At 29.8% G+C, this 23,622-nt stretch overlaps 4 protein-coding genes across 8 annotated transcripts; 2 read left to right on the forward strand and 2 right to left on the reverse strand.

The window, feature by feature from the left end:
- Positions 1-887: 887 nt before the first annotated feature.
- Positions 888-5,240, forward strand: LOC105143096 (uncharacterized). 2 transcript variants are annotated; one of them, XM_011051116.2, is made up of 5 exons: positions 903-1,461; positions 2,422-2,851; positions 2,938-3,111; positions 3,889-4,115; positions 4,331-5,240. In XM_011051116.2, the coding sequence occupies exons 1-5, from the start codon at positions 1,377-1,379 to the stop codon at positions 4,480-4,482; spliced, it is 1,068 nt and encodes a 355-aa protein (XP_011049418.1). In that variant the 5' UTR covers positions 903-1,376; the 3' UTR covers positions 4,483-5,240. The 2 variants fall into 2 exon arrangements, with proteins under 2 accessions (XP_087268566.1, XP_011049418.1); XM_087412440.1 differs by lacking the exon at positions 4,331-5,240 and having other exon boundaries at positions 888-1,461; positions 3,889-4,303.
- A 156-nt stretch (positions 5,241-5,396) lies between these two features.
- LOC147907614 (U-scoloptoxin(20)-Cw1a-like) lies at positions 5,397-10,012 on the reverse strand. Of its 2 annotated transcripts, none has more exons than XM_087412453.1 (3): positions 9,819-10,012; positions 9,214-9,335; positions 5,397-5,812 (listed from the first exon to the last, which is right to left on the reverse strand). In XM_087412453.1, exons 2-3 carry the CDS (start codon positions 9,245-9,247, stop codon positions 5,613-5,615), a joined length of 234 nt encoding a protein of 77 aa, XP_087268579.1. In that variant the 5' UTR covers positions 9,248-9,335; positions 9,819-10,012; the 3' UTR covers positions 5,397-5,612. The 2 variants fall into 2 exon arrangements, with proteins under 2 accessions (XP_087268579.1, XP_087268580.1); XM_087412454.1 differs by lacking the exon at positions 9,819-10,012 and adding an exon at positions 9,727-9,807.
- A 150-nt stretch (positions 10,013-10,162) lies between these two features.
- LOC105143097 (uncharacterized) lies at positions 10,163-13,367 on the reverse strand. Of its 2 annotated transcripts, none has more exons than XM_087412443.1 (5): positions 13,055-13,367; positions 12,433-12,597; positions 11,090-11,275; positions 10,699-10,992; positions 10,163-10,330 (listed from the first exon to the last, which is right to left on the reverse strand). In XM_087412443.1, exons 1-5 carry the CDS (start codon positions 13,221-13,223, stop codon positions 10,230-10,232), a joined length of 915 nt encoding a protein of 304 aa, XP_087268569.1. In that variant the 5' UTR covers positions 13,224-13,367; the 3' UTR covers positions 10,163-10,229. The 2 variants fall into 2 exon arrangements, with proteins under 2 accessions (XP_087268569.1, XP_011049419.1); XM_011051117.2 differs by having other exon boundaries at positions 13,157-13,364.
- A 4,640-nt stretch (positions 13,368-18,007) lies between these two features.
- Positions 18,008-23,524, forward strand: LOC105143098 (putative ATP-dependent RNA helicase DDX43). Of its 2 annotated transcripts, none has more exons than XM_011051119.2 (11): positions 18,008-18,161; positions 19,525-19,870; positions 19,970-20,215; positions 20,289-20,507; positions 20,597-20,723; positions 21,486-21,651; positions 21,726-21,968; positions 22,245-22,392; positions 22,492-22,733; positions 22,806-22,968; positions 23,049-23,524. In XM_011051119.2, exons 2-11 carry the CDS (start codon positions 19,565-19,567, stop codon positions 23,169-23,171), a joined length of 1,983 nt encoding a protein of 660 aa, XP_011049421.2. In that variant the 5' UTR covers positions 18,008-18,161; positions 19,525-19,564; the 3' UTR covers positions 23,172-23,524. The 2 variants fall into 2 exon arrangements, with proteins under 2 accessions (XP_011049421.2, XP_011049422.2); XM_011051120.2 differs by lacking the exon at positions 18,008-18,161 and adding an exon at positions 18,168-18,344.
- Positions 23,525-23,622: the final 98 nt, after the last annotated feature.

Raw genomic sequence — 23,622 nt, forward strand, 5'->3', positions numbered from 1 at the left:
ATAAACAAGTTTAGCTCTTTCCTGCGAGCAGGGCTATTTCCACTGAAAACAGACATACGAAGCAGATAAATACTCATTCATTTTCTTTTTTGCTTTCGTAATTATGATAGTAAATATAAAAATGCCTAAGAAAACTGAATGATTTTAATTAAACGCGTTTTTCAAAATATTAGTATTCATTTATACGAATTTAGCAAACATAAAAAGTACGGGAGTTTTTCATTTATTTATTTTTTTGTTTATTTTTGGAGGCTCCTAAAAGTTTAATTTTAAAAAGTCAGCAGTTTTATAGGTACCCTTGGCAAAAATTTGTTTAACAAAACTTTTCCAAATTTGAACTCGATTGGATAATTTATAATTCTCATAGATATAATGCCCATCAATTTTAAAACCTCGTTTCGAGAAAAACGCACTTTCGAGAAAATCGACTTTTTTCGCATATTCGCTCCCAATGAAAAGCCCCCTCCCCCCTGTTTAAGAAAGGACTGTTAATCCCTGTTAGGCAGACAAAACCGTTGGGACGACCGGAAGAATTATTGAATTATTTTCTACCTGCCTGTGCGTGACCGCTTTAAGGTCTTGTAACTTTATCAGTTTTGCGAATATAATTTAGAACTGAGTATTCTTGAAATGTAAAACTTTAAGAAAATACAAAAAAGAATCATTTTTTCAACCCAATTCAAATGAAAGTCTCCTTAATAAATTTTTAATAAATTATAATAAAATCTTAATGAAATAATATTAAAAGTGGATCAATTAATTGATACATATTTCAAAATGAAATTCAGTAATACTTCATCAGTATTCATTACAATTTCAATTAATATTTCATCATTAATATCATTGTTCATTACAATTTAGGAAAAAGATACAATTTAGGAAAATTTTTATTATTCAAAAATGTTATAGAATGTATCACCGAGACAAGTCGCACATGCGCAAAGAGTTCTATGTTGCTAACATCATATATCTTTGAATAGGATTCGTGATCCCTCGCAGCGGGGGAGTTGGATACAATGCATAGTCAGATCTCACTTTTAAGACAAAAATTTTTAAGATGAAATTCGATCAGAAATAAAATCATCCACCAACGGCCGTTATGTGGAGTATTGAATGTTGATGCGATCATCGCAGGGCTCGAAAGTCGAAGATAGCAAGCTAACCAATCACAGTGAAAGAGAGACTATGATTGGTCAATTCTCCACGATTCTATATTCTTCTATACTTTTATTGTAAATTCGCTCTTAGCTTCCGTCTGCGGTTATGGTTAGAATTGTCGTTTTGTAATTGCGCCACGTGATTGTGTGTTATACATTTTTGTTACGTTGCAAATTTTACGTGTGTAACGTAAACTTATATCATTGAAACTTGTAAAAATGATGGCATTTTGGAATCATGTTACTTTGGAACGACCGCCGCGTACAATGTGGCAAATCAAGCCACCAGATGCTAAAAGAACTGGTATATATTTTTTCTTGGTTATATTGGGTCATCTAAAAAGTATCCGCGATATTTTTGTCACTAGATGGTGTTGATGTCAACTTTTTAGATGACCCAATATATTTTTAAATTAAAATGCATCGAATTCATGTGTTCTGAATAATTATTTGTTTTTTTTTATTAGATATGGATATTTACATAAAAAGTAATTTAATGCTCCATTAAATAAATTAAAATAATCAGTTAAAGGACTCAGAGCACAAGCAAGATATTCTTTGCTATTGTTATAAATATTATATTTAACTAATCAAAATACAGACGTTTCGACTTTCTAGCCGATCCTTTTCAATGTTACAAATACAGTCTACATTAAAACAAATTACAATGACATACTAAAAATTCTAGAAAAGTCTAGCACTTATAATATTAAAAATCTCAATTGAAGTAACAACGTGTGCAATCTGAAAATCTTGATATGATCACAAGAAGTTATAGGATCTTGTCTTAAATCTGTTCATGGTGTCATTCCAGGAATGAATCCCATCTTATTACAACGTATCAGTTAACAATTATAATTGCCATCATATAAGGTTATTATTGGATCTCTTCTCAAAAAGTACACATTGTTGCTTCAGAATTGAGGTTTTTAATATTATAAGCGCTAGACTTTTCTAGAATTTTTAGTATGTATCATTATAATTGTTTTAATGTAAACTATATTTGTAACATTGGAAATGATCAGATAGAAGGTTGAAACATATGTATTTTGGATATTTACATTTGAGTATTATATCAAAAAAAAAACAAATCAAGAAAGAAGTATTTATGAGAGAGAGAGAGAGAGAGAGAGAGAGAGAGAGAGAGAGAGAGAGAGAGCTAATATATTTGTTGCCTATCATAAAACTTCTTTCTAATACAGCTTGTAACAATAAAGTGATTGCAAAAATATACATCTGTAGGTAACTTTGTTTTCGTTTTTAGGTGTTGATGTATCTCAATTTAAAAAGACATTAAGCACAGTGATCCATGATTTTGAATTAATGGATGATTTACATAGAAATGTTGCAGTCCTAAATCGCTTGATTTATCGAATGAAATATAAATTTCGAAATGACAAAGGCTTCATGTTCATGGTCAAATTGGGCAAAGCGTTGGACAATTGTTACAGAATGTGTCTAAAGAATGATTATGTGACTTTGAAATCTCTCATTCAAATGAGAGACGGGATGTATAGTTTACCTAGTAGACAAAATCTGGAGTATGTACTTGCGAGAACGCAAGGCTTTGGAAAGCTCATGACCAGAATAGAAAATATGTCATGGATTGCCTCTCATTATTTTATATCCAGAATGAAATCGGGTCAAGCGTGGAAGATTGTTTTAATAGCTTTGGCTACTATATGCAGAATTTGGTAATGTTCCTATAAACGATTCATCAAAGTTAACATTATTCTCTTTTATACGAATGGAGATATATATGTATATTATATTTGAATAGGTTTCATACAAGATATATACTCTTGAAATGTTGCTTCTGGTACGATGAGCTGTATCGATATGCACCACAGTTTCAATATGTGGGTGCAAAACCCTGGCTCCCAAATGATCAAAGCTTACCACACAACTTGAAATCGTGGTTGTGTGTGGACTGGGAAGACAGAAATTTGTCACAGTAAGTTTGAAATTACTTGTATTTGAAACTAGTAATATACTCTTATGTCATTTCAAATTCTTCAGTTGAATACTGGTAACGTAGTCCTACGTCATTTAAAATTTGTTAGCTGAATGTCAGAATTAGATTGGAGTGATGATCTCCACGCGAAAAAAACATGTTTGTGTAGCACAGGTGGAATCTCAGTGGATCTCGATGGATCTTCAGATCATAATCCGACCATCCTAGACTTGAAGTCACTCGTGCTATCCTTTCATGTTCATAATTTATAAATATTTTAATGACTAGAACTTTATTACTTGTTGCACGTCTTTTCAAATTACTATCGGCATTACTCCTACTCATAATGCTTATATATGTTACACGAGATGATAATCAACACTTTCATAACTCATTCTCATTTACTCAACGACAACTTATATAACGACATACAACTAATCTGTAAAAATATTAAATTTTTTACATTGTAGTAAATTCATTATATTTGTTTTTAAAAAATATATGTAATTAATTTAAGCAATTCTATCAATTTTAATATTGCCAGTAATTTTTCATTCATATTTTTTTAGTATGTGTTTGTAATATTTAATTTTTTTTTATTCTAAACAAGTGATTATAAGTATTATATCGAGAAGCAATATTTTTTATTATATATCCACACACATTTAAATGACAGATCCTTGCAGTATATTCAGCTAAATTCTTAACCGACAACCGTCGGTCGCGAATGTATTAATGTTGTAATTAGCTTTGTAAAACGAATGTTATATTTTACAGTAACTCATTTACCGGGCAACAGCTAATTAGAAAAATTATGTCCGAAGCGTATAGTAATATTACTAAAGAAAACATTAATACCTTGATGCTGGATGAAGAGATTGATGATTCGGAGATTGATGATTCAGAGACAGATAACTCAAGACTGACACAAAATATCAAAGTTACTTCTAACAATAATGTAAAAAATAAATCTTTATCAAATAATGACACGGAAGATATTGGAGGTATGCACCGATTACAGCGATGTCATTTTTCTCTATTTTATGTGTACACACACATACACACATACACGCACACGCACACACACACACACACTATGTATACATATATGTATTTGTGTGTGCGCGCGCGCGTATGCATATATGTACGATGGATCTATGTATATACAGAATAAATTTTCTTTTATGATTAATACATACCACTTATTTTTATTATATAGAAGTAATAGATCGGGAGACTTTTGTGAGTAGCAGCAATCTTCCACCAAACGATGGATGCACATCAATAAAACGTAAACACATGAATACTGCTCAAGGAATGAGCTTTAAAAAATCAAAAAATCATGCAAAGAAAATAGAAATAATATTATAGAAAATGATATTAGGAAGCAAATTGTCTACATAATAGATTCAATTATAGAATAATAGCTACTGTTTTATTTGCATAATGAAAATCAAGCTGTGCATAATTTTAATCGCAATAGAATAATTTAATTGTGTGCAAACCTTTGTATACTTTTCATAAAATTTTATGAAGTTAGTACATTTTTAATTAAATTTTATGTAAATTTGCATAAAATTTAATAAAAAATGTACTAAACTTCATAAAATTTTAAATTACTTATAACTTCATTTTCATTGACAACATCAAAATTTTAATGTACTTGCTTTTTTTTTAACAATGTATGATTTAATCAACGAAATTTTGGCAATAGTACATATTTTACACACACTGTTAAAAATAACATGAAATTTAATATATTTTTAAATTACACAAGTTGAATTTAATTTCATGACATTAAATTTAATGTATCTGTAACTGAAAAGTATATTTGTATATTTGTACATGAAATTTAATATAACATTCATTACATTTAAGACTACTGTAATTTAGTTTTCAGTTAAATCATTCATTACTTTTCAGTTACCTGACCAAGGTTTCGTTACAAATTATACTTAAATTCAAGAAAATTGTAACAGTATAACAAATCCAAAGTTGATATTATATATTTATTAATATTGTAATATAAATCTATCTGAGGTATAAGCACAGCTTGACAAAAAAAATACAAATTTAAAAATATATAATTTTATATTTTTGCAAAATAAAAATACTTTTTATTTTATATATATATGCGTATATTATTAATATGCATATCGTCACTCGATTCCCCTTCCACAGACTTCATTGAAGTTAACTAATCAAGAATCGCACATAATATTCTATATATAAAATCAGGCGCAAGAGATTTTTATATTATACACAAAGAATTATATTCGAATATCTTGCTGCTGGATAATATCTTTAATTTTAATTATTGGCATCAACAAGCGTGTTACCGAAGAGAAGAGAAAGGAGAAAAGTTGCGGGAAAAATATAGGCGACATTATGCGACTTTAATTGAACGATATGCGTGGGTAGTAAATATAACATTGAGCACAATAACTAGCTTTATATCGTGGGATTCTCCATAATTGTGTTGGATGTGTATAGCGCTGTGATTAAGCGTCGTAATCAGGGTAAAAGTGAAGCGCATATCTCCGTGGTCTCATCCAAAATTTCAGGCCAAAGAAGTCGGAATGTCTCTTCCGCATATTGTTGAAGCAACAAGCGCGAAATTGCCGGGTGCCGCATATGTCGGCACACTCCCGTCCGCACTGATCGCAAGGAACGGTCTCACCGAAGCTCCACAACGCACACACTGCAAAAACAGATAAAATTATTGAAGACCTAAAAAATGCTAACAAAATTCATGTTACATGATTAAAAAAAAAGAAAAAAAAAGATAAATAAAAAATAAAAAACGAAAGAATGATAAAGGCATCCATTATGTAAATCGTACATATATCAATAAAGATAATTAACTTGATGTTTATGTGTGTGTGTGTGTGTGTGTGTGTGTGTGTGAAAAAAATAACGTTTAAAAAAACATTAAAAAATTATAGATGCAGCTTTTGAATTTTTTAGAATAAAAAAGTAATTAAAAATAATAAAAAAGAGTACAACGTAGACGATCGATAATTAGAACATAATTTTTATCGAACGTCAAACGGATGAGAGAAATTTATAAAACTCAGAAAGAAGTTTATAATAAATCCAAGTATGTTGCAACGCAATGCATTTATGGATGTGACGGCGAAGCCATCAATGAATGTCAATCAAGTAATTACAACTTACGTTATATTATACAAGCCAATGCATATCTTTACGGAACTTTCCTCAACTTTCGGAATTTTTATTTTGGATCGTTATTATCAGCCTATATGTTTTTAAACAATTTTGTAATTTAACAAATCGTGTTAATTCCATTATAAATAAAAAAAACCAGTAATACGTTAGTAGTACGTCGAAATATGTAATATAGAATTATAATATAGAAAGACTCATTTTTTATCTATTACTGTCATTTTTATTATTTTTCTTAAAAAAATTTAGTATATTTAGAAAAATATGATATCTGTACTTCTGGACAGTAAAAGCTTAAATAACTAAATAAAATACATTTTTACGTCTACTTATATATAAGTCGGAAAAATTAAGTATGTCAGAGTAGAAGCTTTAAAATTAAAATTTATTTATATAAAATTTATTTTATATAACATAGTAGAAGTCATTAGTTAATTTAACTCCAGAATATTATTGCATATTTCTTTCTAACATAATTACAAAATATAAACACATCTTACTTCTTATTGTTTAATTAATTTGTTTCTCTCAGAATGTAATTTGATTTTAATATTAGTTATTTTGTATATTTGTAGCATATAACATCTTATTCTAATGTCCCAATCAGCACACAATATATTTAAAAAACATTTTTTAACAATTATTTAATATTTCTACATTAAATAAATATTTCAAAAATATATTTTTTAATATTTTTGAAACATTGTGTACTACTGATTGGAGTGTTTTTAAGTAATCGATAAGTTATGTAATTCTTGTCCCATTTGTTTATCGTTAAACAAATTAGTTTTACAAAATTAATTTCGAAAATTATGTCCAAAATAACATGAATTATAATAGCATTGAACGATTAGAAAACTATTTTTAGCACAAACTGCAAAAGCCCACTATTTCTGAAAGATTGACGTGAAATTCTGTGGTATCACTTATAGTCCGGTTTTGATCCGATTATCCCGCAAACATAAAAGAGGCTGTAGATACCGTAATTATTAACTTCACTTAGCTTCTCTTTGAAATATCTTTATAATTAATGTACTTTATTGCAAAAGTATTGTGAGATATTATATGATATTGTATATTAAAAACCGCATAAGCAATAATGCAAAATTTATAAATTTTCTCTGTCTCTCTCTCTCTTTCTCTCTCTTTCTCTCTTTCTTAAAATTTTTTTATAAAATTAAATATAAAAAAAGTAGAATTTTAAAAAAATTTTTATAATATTTAAGTACATATTCAATCATATTTAAGTATGTAAGCGAATAAAATATATGTATATTTATCTAAATATTTACCAAGAAAAAGAATTAAAGTATTATATAATACTAACGGGATCTAAAAGTATGGGTAATTAAAAGTGAAAATATTCATTTTTTTCTTGTACTTTAGAAGGGCAGTATTATATTAGATTTACGAATCTAACATATTTTTAATTCTGGTTTTTTAATATAAAAAATACAAAACTGTTTTTTATTTTTATAAGGAACTGTAGAACTATGAAGAGAGAGAGAGCGAGAGAGAGAGAGAGAGAGAGAGAGAGAGAGAGAGAGAGAGAAAGAGAGAGAGTTACCATAGAACTTTCATTATTTTTTAAATATTTATTAATAGAATCGTGCTAATTTCACAGATCTCCTTTTTAGGTTTAACATGTTATGAAGTTAACATGACATTCTATTTTCTTCTTCTTACGTTAGGTCTCTAATCTATGTTACATCTTTCTCATATGGTTGTGCGCTGATTATTCAATTACTACAAGCATATGGGACTTACAATTTTAATGCCGGTTCCGAACAGCGGATTTTTTAAGAGATATTTCTGTGAGCTAGGATACTCTCGGGAGATTGCCGGTCTTTCCCGAGAGGAGACACGAGCGTAAATAATATTTTGGTTCCTATTGGACCTGGAACCTCTGGCATGATAGACCAGCACTATGTAACCATGTCACGCCCACAACTTTCATTATAATATGACATTCTATTATAATATGAAAAAAATAATGGTAGTTTCAGCATTTTTTTCCGAATATTGTGCTGTCTTTTAAACAAGATATACAAAATAAATCAGTATTTATATGATATACACCATACTAAATAACAAAACCTTAGTAAACATAGGTAGAAAACTCAACCATTTCTGAGATATAAACAACTTTAATTATATGTTAACATTATAACTGATTTAATGGCTTTTACGTGTCACATGCGACGTAAAGATTTACAATGTTTATCAACAGCATTCTAAATGTTCTCATTCTTTTTCATATACACTTTATAATGAACAATTTTACTGAGCATCAATAAATCATCAATTAGCAATTTATACGTTGGGCATTATGAAAGACCTCATTTGGATTTGTAATTCTCCCAAATAGGCTATCAGTGTTATAAATTAAAAATAATATAAGAACTAAGGCTCAAATAATTTATAAAATTAATATAATAAAAATAGGGCTATGAGCCAAACAAGGTCTTAATGCTAAATTATTGAAAAAACAAACAGATTATTGTAACAAATATTTTGACTCTAATTGGATTTTCAATGTTAATTTTGACACAAAATAAAAATCATACGCTCATTTGAATAACGATGAAAAAAACATGTAACATAACTTAAAAAATTCTAATAATATATAAGTTTGTTGTGTATATAACGAACGTTATGTATGTAAAGAATTCTTTTTAAAGTTATGTTACATGTTTTATTCAAGATCGTTATTCAAATGAGCGTTTGATTTTTATTTTGTTAACATTGAAAATGACTCAATGTTTGTTACAATAAACTATTTATGTTTTCAATAACTTAGCATTAAGACCTTGCTTGGCACGTGATCTTATTTTTATTATATTATTTATATTAGTTTCTTTCTTTTCACGTTTATATGCAACATGCAGAAAAATAAGTCAGTTAATTATATGTTACCTGCGAAAAAAAGTAGCATCCAAGGGTGATTCATTTTTTATAAAGTATTGGCGATTAAGAGCGAGATGATAAATTCGGCACTGATGATAAGCCTGATGACTTCAGTTGCAGATGCGAATGCTCTATTATAAACAATGGAAATGTGTTAGTAATAACAAACGCAAAAAAATTTTTTTAAATAATGCTACTAACTGTTAATAAATTAAAATCTCACTGAAATATAGCATACATTTTGAATTAATATCGATCTAAGATATTCGAGTATAATATACATATATTTCATTTTAATTATAATCTTTCTAACTGCAATTAAAATATAATTACAGTTTGTTTGCACGTTTTTAACAAGATGAATTTATATCGTATAAAACTATCAGTTGTTCACGATTTTAAAAATTGTTCACAAATTTTCGATCCACATTATACAAGAGTACAACACATTATCAAATTAAAAGTAGTGTTATAAACGAGAAAATAAAAAATAATATATTTTAATAATTATAAAATAATTACATTCGAATTTAGTAGTCCTGTGACAATTTAAGATGCTATTATAAACTTGTACGAATTATTAAAAGATAGATTTGCTGCGGATGGTTACTTACCCCAGGTGAGTGCCGGGAAGCGAATGATAATCTTGAAGGATGCTGCTTCCAGATATCATCCCCACTATCCAAGATTATCTCTCCCACCCCCAACGCACGCACCCACTTTGTCATTTTGATATAGCTATGACTGCTATACGCAAAAGGTTAAATAACGAATATTAAAAACCATTGAAGAATCAACAGACAATTCGAGCGACATATATATTATTTATATGTGCTTTAGGAAAATGAAAAAATAGGTTGAATAGAGATAATCGGTAAGATAAAATTGTATTATTTCTTTTTTTTTCAAAATAAAATAAGTTGATGGCTCGAGGTCCAAAATTAAATTACATTAAATATTTATTTAATAAATAAATATTTATTTCTCTGGAGTACAATTTGTGATTAAATCAGTCTACCTTAATCCTACCATATTAATCTAAGAATGGCAATACAAAGGATATCGACAAGCAACATCGCGTAGTGCCTCCCTTGTGAAACATTTGTGCGATAGTGTAGTAATTGCGCTGAAACATAAGGAAGGAATATACATTTAATAAACATCTCATCTACTTGATAAATTAAAAAAAGGCTTGCTTGAAAGTTCGAGAATTAGGCGTGTTTAAACTGTCTTGTCCGATTCTTGGCAAGATTATCGTAAATTTTGTTAAGTCTACATTAATATTTATAGTTTGTTATTTAAGAAAGTATTCTGCCGATGAGATTTAACAAAAAATAGGTTTCTATATATTATTTCTCCTCACTCTTTAGAAGATAATTTGAGTTAACAACGAGTTAAATAACGATAAGAACACTTTGAGTTAACAATGAGTTAAATAACAATAAGAACACTTGTGTTAAAGTGCATTGACTGTCACATTGGAACGATTCGAACTGGGATAATAGATGATCCGTTCTCGGCGTTTATATTCTGTTTCGGGGATCGACATTTCGCACTCGAAAATAGCAGCATCCAACGTATTCTCGACGATGACGTCCAGTGATGTTTGAGGGTTACCCTTGTACCAATCCGTTAAGGGTCCCCGATCGCTTTCATAACTGTTTCTCTCGATCTTGTTGACGTAAAGTTTCAGAGACGGTCGTGGTAGCGCACCCATGACCACACATGTTAAATTCACGTGAGTCTTATTAAAAGGATAAGTACGTATCGTCATGTTGCTTTCCGGTACTTAAAAACAAAAAAAGATAATCAATCAGTTAAACAGTGTGAACGATCAATTAAAAAGACATGCTAAATTTTTAATTAAATTCTCTTGCAAACTTGCCATAAACAATCATCTTTGTCGAATTGCTCGCTTCATCTTGGTATGTGCTGATCGTACACGTATATTCGCCTGTCATGTTTATCGTAACAGTCTTCAATCTTATCATCGAACACGAATATGGATTCTTCAGGTTTTCAACCGGATATTCCGCAATTCCTTCGATGATACCAATATCTTGTGGCGGTACTGGTGGCATAAATGCATTCTATTAGCATATAATATTTAAAAAGATTAAAAAAAAATACTTTTTAAATATTTATTTAGCTCAAAAATATTAAATAAATTATTTATTTATATTAAATTATAAATAAATGTTAAAAAATGTTTTTTAAATATTGTGTACTGATTTTAGAGATGATATGTCGAACTTAAATTAAACAAACGAGGTAATAATATTAAACAAAGTATCTTTTAATGGGATAATACTTTTGGGGAAGAGAACATTACCAAGTCGTTTATCTAAAATCACTATTTGTTTACTAAATTTTGAAAATAATAAATTTACCAATTTCTTTTTTTTCAAGATTTAAAAGATATTAATATAAAAGTAATTCGATCTTTTTCTCATTATATTCCGTATTTGTGAAAATGTTGAAATTAATTATTTAAATTATAAACTTAATTATTTTTAATGTTTGTGTAACATCAAGTTTTTTGTAAAAATTTGTCAATACAGTCTCTTATCGAGATAAAATCCTTATAATATTATTAATCCAAGAATCATATAAACTATCGTAAACTTGACGTGCATTTATGATTCTACGGTTAAATATGTAACTATAAACAAATTTTAATTAATAGCTGTAAATTCAGCCTCGAGTATCACACGCAATTTGAAAGAAATCTCTCAAAAAACACAAAGTTTAGTACAAATTATATAAAATTTCACGCAGAACAAGTTATGATAATGTTGATAATGTATGATAATGTATGATAAAATGACATTAAAATGAATCGGAAATGATTGAAAAATGACTTTTAATAATCATTTTGACATCATTTTAATAATGACTTGTGATTCTGCTTGGGATTGCTCAGTTAAAAAATCAAAGTATTTTTTACGCCTTCTGATGCAAGTGAGCAAAAGTACATATTTCATTTCGCGGCTTACATTTTTTTTTTCTCGTTAAGGTCGCATACACTATAATAACTTCGAGCTACGACATTTCTCTTTCCACGGATAGCCGCGCATCGTTTCAATACTCTTCGCGATGTATCGCGACAGTTCCTACGTATATAACGCAGCCGCCGATAGGTAAATTTAATAATAGCGCGCAGATACCGCGGAGCCGACGTGTAAGTTATAACGGGATCGCGTGGGTGCGGGCAAGACTGCAAATTACTTGGCGGAATCCACTGATAGATTTGATACGCTTCGTGAAACCATTTGATTACAAGTCCGTTTTCATTTTCGTCAATCTGGTAGGCACAGGTCAAATCCACCGGTCCGGTTCCGTTGCGCACAGCTATCGGCACGTCCAAAGATTTTATCGAAGAACCACGAACCCCTGCGAAACATTTTTCGACAATTTAATTATACGAACGTACAATTTCAAGTCGTAATATTCGTCAATGATAAATTCGACAATCGTCGAGGATCAAAACCAATTAAAAATCAACCTCATCGTTCACACAGAGAGGCGGGAAATTTCCAGATTAATATTAGCTCGTCGCACGTACAACTTTACCCGAACTATTCTTAGAATAACAACTTCTTGAATCATACTGCGACATTATGACGCGAAAATAACGTGCGCGTTTAGAGACATTTGCCAAAAATCCGGAAGAAATTCTAAATAAGGTTTTGATCGCGAGATCGGGAGAATGGATAGATATAAATTAACAGAAGCCGGATAAGAACTATAACAGAAATTATTTTAGGGATTAGAAATTAAATCTACGTTGCGTAGATTCTCCCTGGAGAATAAATTACTGCCGTAATTCATTCCCGCATATCGCAATCACCTCGATCGTACACTTTCGAATTGTGATACAAGTTTGCACAACACTGACACACGTTCGAACGGGAGCGATTCCCGCGGATCGTCGCGGATCGGTATAACTCACCCGAATAATATTCGAATATTAGAAGAACGATTATCGAGGGCGAGACCGTGCGTGATATCGACGGCATTCTTTCCAAGGTCCCTTTTCACACTGGTGCACAATTAAATACGGCTCGTCTAACTCATGTTACACCATAGCCGATACGATTCTGCGCAGCGTTAGGTATCGCCAGCCTCGTGTGTCCTACACACGTTCCGCAGACTGGCCAACGCTGGCCAACGCTGGGGTGCGTTCAGGAATTACGCCTAGGTAACTCCTATAGCTTGCGTTACGTATACTGTAGTAAATGTGCACATTGGAGTTATCTAAGCGTAATTCCGGAACCCCTGCGTCTTGCCGTCCCGCGGAAATGAATGAAGAATCCGGAACGAAAGGAACTGATATCCTTGAATCGGGAAGTAATTCTTTATAAAGTTTCTTTTGAAAATGAGTGTACAGGAGGCTCTCGGAACTTGTAGATACTGACTTTGAAATAAAAAGCGGTGAAATTACAAGTAGTCGTAATTGCTGCAATAGAGAGTATTACAATCAAGATATTGCAATAATAGTAGTTAGTCTGGCTTCTGGAAGACTTATACATGTAATCTCCGTATTGATGAATTATAGCAGCTTTTTCTTTTTAATTATATTTAATTATTTTATTTAATTATATTTAATTAATTATATTTAATTATTTTATTTAATTAATTATATTTAATTATATTTAATTAATTATATTTAAATATAATTAAATTATATTTAATTATATTTAAAGAACATCCTATTATTATTATAAATATACATATGTATGTGTATGTGTGTGTGTAATTATTAAAATGTAGATAAATTAATAAGAATATAATTTTCTTTCTTGAATTTTAACGTTGCTTTTTAGTAAATATTATTAATGTAGCTTACTAATATATTTAAATATATAAGAAATATTTTTATAATGTATAGCTAAATAAGAAACCCGCTTCAAGAAACAACTTTAATAATAAATATATCAATTATTGATTGGGCAATCAATCTTTTACGTTTTAAGCTTATTTAAGACAATAATTCTCATATCAAAATTTAAAATAAAAGAAGAAAGTTATTTTTAATCAAATCTTCCTATTTTGATTACCAAGACATTAATTGCAATAATCAATATATAGACAAATAGAATCGGCACACAGTCTATTAAGATTTGATATAATTATATTTGCATATTCACTTTTGAATTATTACTAATTGTAGACCCAATTGTAGTAAGACCCAAATTTGTGTTTACATTTCTTTATATTTCATTTAATATTTTTAAAAATAAAATTCTATTTATATGTATAATTTTTGTAAAGCATATTTAAAAAGAAACTGAAAATGCAAACATACTATAAAACATATTAAAATATCCAAATGTATTAAAATATGTATTTAAAATTTAAACAGATATTTTATTATTACGCTTAATGGCAAAAACAAAGAATTCAAATATAATAATTAATAGATTAGGAAAATAAGATGACAAGCAAAGTGTACGAAAGTTCTCAACGTTACAATTTTACATATTTTTTAATTATAATAAAGCAACGATTTAATTTTTGATTAAGCAACAATCATCGTAAATCACCGTTATTTGCAGAGATCGAAAATTGAACTATCGTATATACAGTTAATCAAAAGAATCAGAAATAAATTTGTAAACGATCAGCGAAAGGAAAAGTCACATTATTATATCCGAGTTACACATCTGAGAACGTAAGCAAGATATAAAAAAATTAATTAATTATTTAGAACGGAGGAGACATCAGAGGCAGAATTAAAGCGCGCCTAACTTCAAGCCGCAGCACGACGTGCATCAACGGGAATACTAACGAATGTGTTTTACCGCGAAACTTCGCAGAACGTGGCGAAACAGTTAATCGAATGAAAAGTGTATCTTCCCGCAACCTGCGAAAGGATTGAGCGAGTAAACTCGATCGAACGGTATTAATTAAAAAAATGGCATAATGATCCATATCGGCGAGATCGATTGCAAAGACATAACTTTGATCGATTGAACGTGCCACATTTTTTTATAAGCATTTTTTAGACCTGCTTATATAAAAATAGATGTTGCACATTCCAGTTGAAACTATTAGAAGACAACAGAATAATAAATAATTCCCATTTCTATCAATGTCAATTAACTTTAATTTCGGTTTAATTCACTCTTTATCTTTTCTAATAAGTAAAAAAGGATAAAACATCAATTAAATTGAGATTAATAACGTTTCTGACTGTAGTCAGAAGTTGGTTAATTACAACATATACTTTATTTTGATTAGATGAATTCACTTCCTGATTAATTAATCTCTGATCGATCCAAATTCTGCAATTAGAAACGCTATAAAATTAATTTAAATTGGTAGAAATAAGTATCAACTATAATTTTTTGATTAATCCGTTATGTATTCCAATTAACAACGAAGGAATATATGTTTCATATAATTATTATTATTTAACTTACAGATTTATATACTTATTATAGTAAAAATTACATTTACGTATATAAATTATTCAATAAAGTTATTTTTTACATTAATAAACTTTCATATTTCCTCAAATGATACTCGACTGTTTGCTAATTGGTCATTCAATACATGGTTGCGTTCAGCAGAATATTTATATTTTGCAAATATTCATATTTTGTAACTGTTGGAAGTTTTCTTTGCGCTGATTGGATTATTTACTATTAGATCTGAAAATATAATCCAGTCAGGGTGAAAAAACTTCCAACAGTTCCAAAATAAACATTTTGTTGAACGATCAATAAACATCGATTCCAATGTGATAAAATGAGACATTTTTTCTCTATCATCTTCATATCTGAATGACACGTCGTCATACACAGACGTGTGTTCTAAATATGATCTTTATATTTGATTTTTAACATTTCTACTTTTTAGTTTTAATATGTTCAACAAAGCTTTAGCACAATGCTTCATGTTCCATGATTAAAGTTATTCATTAAATCATTTAAGTCATTTAAATTGTTTACGCATCTATCACTCTAATAAAATTTTTTTCTAAAAATGTCAAATTAACAACGCTGCATCTTTATCAATTTGCGGATGATTTAAGCATTATGGATATGTGAGCTAATATTATACTTGTATATTATTCTTGCTGAGAAGAACTCCAAAGAGAGTCGAAACGTTCAAAATAAAGAAGACATCAATCTAATATTTAATTATTGATTGTTCACTAAATAATTGCGTCGTTGCTGCTCTCATTAGCCTACTATATTTATCTTTTTGTATTGTTTAAAATAAAAAGAGTCCTAATATTATTGTCATTGTTTCTTCTCTATCTAATGCATTCCTAGCAAACGAAAATAGATTGAAATGAATTGAAATGGATTCAGATTTTCAGAAATATTGATTCACGAATGTTAAAATGAATGCTTTTCAGTCCTGAATGCATTTTTATTCATTTATAGGAATTATATGAAGCATATCTCTATGCCTTTCAATTAAAAATAATATTAGCTTTTTCTGTGCACACATTGTGAATATTGTTTAATTCAAAATTTTGAATAGGAAATGCAGTTTTTCAATCCATTTACATCCAATTGAATCTAATTAAATCCAATTGAATCCAAAAAAAAGTATTCGGTATTTTTTCTTTTTAAATACACATTCGGATAGAAAAAAATTTCAATCCATTTTAATCCATTCTCGTTTGCTAAGTCTTCAGGTGTCATGTCATCCTTGTTTAATATATGATAAACAACAAGAATGTAGCGAATTTAGACAGAGGCCCACGAGGTTCAGGTTCATCCTTCTAAGCATCAAAATTAAAATAAATTTCATATTTGTACAGAATTGTCAATTGTGGCAATGTTTGTCACAATGTGGCATCTTGAAGTAGTAATATATATATATTGGCGTATAAAAATAAAATCTTGATATTTTAGTGGAAAAGTGCAAGCAACGCGAAAGACCTATAATCGCTATATGCTTAGCTGCAGGAGATAATCTTCCTGGGTAGCATCTGTGTGTTAACATACTATAAGAATTGTGCTTTTACTGCAAATAAAAAATGAGCTGTGCAATGAAAGAATGCACGATATTCAGAAAACAGACAATATGCCAGGAAAAAGGTGCAATATATATGTTTGAAATGACACTTTCAAATTTACCGCTGATGTATACTTGTTAACAATTCTGATGATTGGCCAGTGGGAGTCAACGTGCGCATGAGCATACCCTTGTCTTTATATCTCATCCGTAAATACTGAAAGACTAGAAATTCAAAGATTCTAAGCCGGAGAAAGTCGACTGTAATTAATTTATCGTGAATGGAACGTTCAGATCACATGATATTAGAAATAATTTCATTCATCATGTGATTTTATAGTTGTCAAAATTTAAAAAATTGAATGATAGAGATAGAAGAAAAAAAAATATATCATGTGACTTTTTAAATTACGTAATTTAAAAAAAATCACGTACTGATTTGGAACAATCCTTTATATGATTTATGTATTTTAATTACATGATTTCATCATGCATGCAACTGTGATGTAATTTTTTTCAGTAGAATATACGCTACTCACCCACACATTAAATATCAATAAGTATAATATCATATACGTTGCAGGCAATTAGAAAAAATGAATGCTTATCATCGTTCCTGCTGTCTATTTACAATTATATAATTATGATTTTCATACAGATTCTATTTTGTGAAGTTAATTGTTGTGAGTCATTTCAAGACCGTTGGTCCATCTCCAGGCTCTCCAACGTTACCGGGAAAAATTATGAGCGTCAATCACGTGGGTTTGTTGTAGTTTCCATGTAAGATAGTTGATGATGTATCTACAAGTGGTCGAAATTCGGATATATTATAGTTCTCGTTCAGCTCGTTCGAGATCATAGCGCAGTGCGACATGTATTGAAACGGATGCCGGCAACCTCAAAAGGCATCGATTTTCCTTTCGAGCGACAATCATTCATTCAGCGACAATCGAACTGATCCAAACTGATCGAACAAGCAAGTAAGTTAGGCATCATACACGGAAAACGTGTCTCATCGTCCTCCGGGGTTGTTTGTTTATTTTTTTCCTTTATGGTTTTTTTATATGTTTGTTCTTGTCGCAGCATGTGAGATTAGTATAGTGCTGTCTCAGCAAATGTTGTAACACAATATTCACGTATCAGAAACCTAACACAAAGTACTGGTGAGTTGCATGGAACATTGATAGTAAACGATTTAAGAAAAGTTCAAAAAGCTTCTGAAGCTTATCGAACTTATCAAGGCATTCATTTCCTCCCTGTAGCGATATTGAATCATAAAACGCTTTTTCCTGCTAGTATAAAATAAATCAATTTTCATTGTTACGCACTTTGTAATATGAGGTTTTACATTTCTACATTCTTTAAATGGTTCCCAAAACGCGAGAGAATTGATTGAAATGAATTGAAATGAATTCAGATTTTCAGAAATATTGATTCACGAATGTTAAAATGAATGCTTTTCAATTCTGAATGCATTTTTATTCATTTAGGAATTGCATGGAGCATATCTCTATGCCTTTCAATCTAATAAATAATCTAATCTAAAAATAATATTAGCTCTTTCTGCATTGTGAATACTGTTCAATTCAAAATTTTAAATAGGAAATATAGTTTTTCAATCCAATTGCATCCAATTGAATCCAATTAAATCCAAAAAAAATATTTGCTATTTATATAAAATATGCATTTGGATAGAAAAAAATTTCAATCCATTCTTGTTTGCTACCCATGCTGTAATAAATTGAAATGAAATAAATACACATTTAATTTCAATTTATAGATACACCTGTTCAGAATTTATGGATACATCAGTTCAGAAAATGCAGAAATAAAAAACAAACTTTTGGATTGAATCAGATTGAATAAATGTAGGAAGTCAAATTCATTTTAATTTGTGAATTAATAGACCTGCTCTTTTTAGCTGAACTTTTGAACTTTAGTTCATCTTTCTTCTTCTTTCCTCCTGAAGAGAAAAGGAAGAAAGATGAACTAGTGTAAAAGTTCAGCCAAAAAGAACAGGCCTAATGATGATCTATGAATCTTGAACAATTATTATAAATTTAAAATACTTATAAATCGAATTGTTTATACATTTAATTCATTTCTTCTCTATTATCTAATAGGAATGATAGCATATGAAAAAATTTATTTATTTAGATATATACTGCATAAAGCATAATATTGCATTTAGTATGATTGTAATAAGAAAATCTTAACAGTTTTGGAACAATTTATCTACAGTTTATTAATACAATACAAAATATTATTTATGCTTCTACTTTTTGAATACTTTTATACATGAGAAAGAAAAGCTTTACTTCACAGTCATATGGGATATTTCAGGTATTAATTTTAAATAGAAGAATTTCTATTATTTTTGACAATGGATGACAATTGGGAAAGTGATAATAGAACATCAAGGAGATATGATCGAGGTTATGATCATAGGAGAGGAAATAGAAGGGAACGAGAAAGTCAATTTTATAGACGCTCTAACAGATCATTTGGAGATAACAATGACTCGAGTAGACAGAAGTATAATAATGATTCGTATAGAAAGAGTGATGAAAAATCAGATGGTACAAACGGACTGGTTATGTACATTGATAGCAGTAACATTGGAAGACTCATCGGGAGGGGTGGCAGCAAAATTAAAGCTCTACAAGAAGATAGTGGTGCTAGAATTAATGTAAATAAAATATCCAAAATAATAAAATATGCATTGTAAAATTTAATCCATTATATTCAATCCTATATTTAATATATGTGATTGATTATTTTTACATAGATCGACAAACAATATAATGAAAATGGACAGAGTGCTGTGACACTAACTGGTACAGATGATGCGCAACAACGAGCTAAGAATTTAATAAAGGAGTTATTAACTGAAAGGGGTGGAACTGAAAGGGGTGTAACTGAAAGAAGTAATACACATGAAAATGAATCAGTGCAAAAAATAACATCTCAGCCTGAAGAAAAGGAAGACATTGATTGGGCTAATTTTGATTGGAACAAGGCTAATGAAGAATATGTATGTTTCACACGACAATAAAAAATAAATTATAAGTGAGTACGCAAGTATAACAACACAACTGTTTTTACAGGAGGAACGTCAGAAGCAGAAATGGGCGGCTTTACCTCCTATTATAAAAAATTTTTACAAAGAAGATCTAGCCATTGCTAATATGCCACAGTCAGTGGTAACTCAATTCAGGAAAACTAACAATAACATAGAAGTTAGACATGTTTTTGAAAACACGGGAGGTTCTGATGAAAACATGAAAATACCAAATCCTGTGCAAACTTTTGAACAGGCTTTCCATGTAATAATGTGTCAATAAAGCAATTGGATTTATAAATTCATTTATTATTTTAACACAAATACTGACATGTTACTTCATTTATATTGCAGGAGTTTCCAGATATCCTTACGGAAATACGAAAACAAAACTTTGAAAAACCAAGTCCTATACAATGTCAGGCATGGCCTATTCTACTGAGTGGTCAGGATCTCATTGGGATAGCGCAAACTGGAACAGGTTCGATTATTTTTATTAAGACTTAAGAAACGATTGGTATATGAATACATCAAATACGATAGAGAACGCTCTCATGGTCAAAGTTAGATATTTATAATAATATATTCTTTATTAAATCAATTTATTTCAAATATGATTGCGCGCCGATAACCGGACTTTCAATACACAATCAATCTGAAAATGCTAATAATCCCAATAATAATAAATTAAATTAGAATTGTTCAAGAAGTGGCTTGCCGCTCGGCGATTGATTCGCGATCTGTATATCCAGATTCAATTTCATCTGCGCTTACGCGATTTTTCGCGTTTTATAAGGAGCCGAAAATAGCTCCACCTGGTAATTAAGAGACCAAGTTTAGCGTCTTTGACTACCAGCATTGGTCAGCACCATTTTCGACGCCAATTAGCACACAAATTTGTAACATCCTCGAAGAATGTTGATGAAACATTGTATAGATTGTACATCCACAATTGAAAATCAAATCAATTTATTCAAATATGTATTAAAACAATTAATTGTTTCAATATAAATATTTGAATGAATTGATTTGATTTCTATATAGAATAAAATACTTGGTTTATAATATTTTACAAGAAATAGAAAAATATATTTTGCATATTATGAAGAGATATACATTTATACTTCGAGAAACCTAGAATCGATTGTTTTTATTTTACGATCTATTACATACGCCTGTACGTAAGAGGATAATTACATGTATGAGGATATTTATATGTAAGAGGATAATTATATAATTTCAGGAAAAACTCTTGCCTTTTTACTGCCTGCTTTGATTCACATCGATGGGCAAGTAACTCCACGCGACAAACGTACTGGGCCAAATGTTCTTGTTATGGCTCCGACAAGAGAATTGGCATTGCAGATTGAAAAGGAAGTAGGAAAATACTCTTATCATGGAATTAAAGCGTAAGTTTATTCCGAATAATATGTACTTATATCTTTTAATTTCTTCATAATGTTTTGATTGTAAATTATTTAAGGGTGTGCGTATATGGTGGTGGAAATCGTAAAACGCAAATAGACACTGTGACAAAAGGTGTGCAAATTGTAATTGCAACTCCCGGAAGATTAAACGATTTGGTTCAAGCAAATGTATTGGATGTGTCGGCTGTGACGTATCTTATACTCGATGAAGCAGATCGTATGTTGGACATGGGTTTCGAACCTCAAATTCGTAAGACTCTTCTAGGTGTACGACCAAATAGACAAACTGTTATGACAAGGTATATTTTTAAAAAATTCTTAATACTTTTAAAAATGGAATTCTTTTAAAGAAAAGAAAAAAAATTTAATCATAATAATTTTTTGTCCGTTTAGAGTATATATTTTTTTTATTTCTATTTATAAAATTTATTAGATATGTTACTTCTTTAAATAAGTGATTTGTACCTCTCTCTAAAATAGTTCAAAATATATAGTTCATCTAAAAATTCATGTATAATATCAATATTATATTATAATTAATAAATATTATCTAATATGATACTTATCCTTTTCAGCGCTACATGGCCTCAGGGTGTAAGACGCTTAGCTCAGTCATACATGAAAAATCCGATTCAAGTATTTGTTGGATCGCTTGACTTGGCAGCTGTTCATTCTGTAACACAGAGGATTTACATGGCTAATGAAGACGAGAAAACAGATATGGTTAGTGATATTCACATATGTTTATACAAAATTGACTGCAAATTATTTAGAAAATGTTATATTATATATTAGTTCATTATTATCATTAATGTATTGTAGATGCATCAGTTCTTCCAAGAAATGGGTCCTCAAGATAAGGTCATAGTATTTTTCGGTAAGAAATCAAAAGTGGACGATGTCTCTAGTGATCTGGCTTTAACGAATATCGATTGTCAGAGTATTCACGGTGATAGAGATCAATCAGATAGAGAACAAGCATTAGAAGATCTGAAGACTGGAGCTGTTCAGATCCTTCTTGCGACCGACGTGGCTAGTCGAGGAATCGATATTGAAGATATTACGTAAGTTTTTTACATACTAATACATTACATTATTCAAGATATGACATCAATATATTTTTATCCTCATTTTAGACACGTATTGAATTATGACTTCCCACGGGATATAGAGGAATACGTTCACCGAGTCGGTCGTACTGGACGCGCAGGTCGAACAGGTGAAAGTATCACTTTTATGACAAGACAGGACTGGCACCATGCTAAAGCACTCATTGATATTCTTGAAGAGGCTAATCAGGTTAATAGATATACAAGGAATATTTTAATTCTTATCAATTTTATGTAGCAGAGTCCACCAATTTGTACTTTTTATTTCAGGAAGTACCTGAGGAAATATATAAAATGGCTGAAAGATATGATGCATGGAAAAAGAAAAAAGAACAAGAAGATCCATACGGAAGAAGCAACAGAGGCGGTAGACGCGGCTATCGTAGGATGTAAAATGATTAATTAATGATGCTAGGACTTAGGTTACATTGTGTTTAGTATAATCAAATTTAACACGTACACATTGTGATACTATTTTTAGTCCATACAATTTCGAAAAGACTAATTTCATAAAACAAAATAGTATTCCTTTTCTTTATTTTCTTATTGATTGTCAAAATTAACTATACATTTAGATTAAGATTTATTATAACTGTCTTATTGAAATATTAATATTAAAAAAATGCTTGCAACGCTTAAGAATGCACTGTAAATCAGTGACATTTAACTATACTTTTTTAGTTATTAATTGCGAAATATAATTTTGTACTACAAAGTATTATTATTAAATGTGCTAATAATTAGCATATCTTTTGTTTCTCATGTAAGTTCTTTCTCTACACACCATATTTTATATTTGTTCAAAAGATTGTTTATGTTTACGATATTCGAGGTTAATGAAAAT

Source organism: Acromyrmex echinatior, chromosome 13 (assembly GCF_024713525.1).
Source record: "Acromyrmex echinatior isolate Ae372 chromosome 13, ASM2471352v2, whole genome shotgun sequence".
Lineage (NCBI taxonomy): Eukaryota > Metazoa > Arthropoda > Insecta > Hymenoptera > Formicidae > Acromyrmex > Acromyrmex echinatior.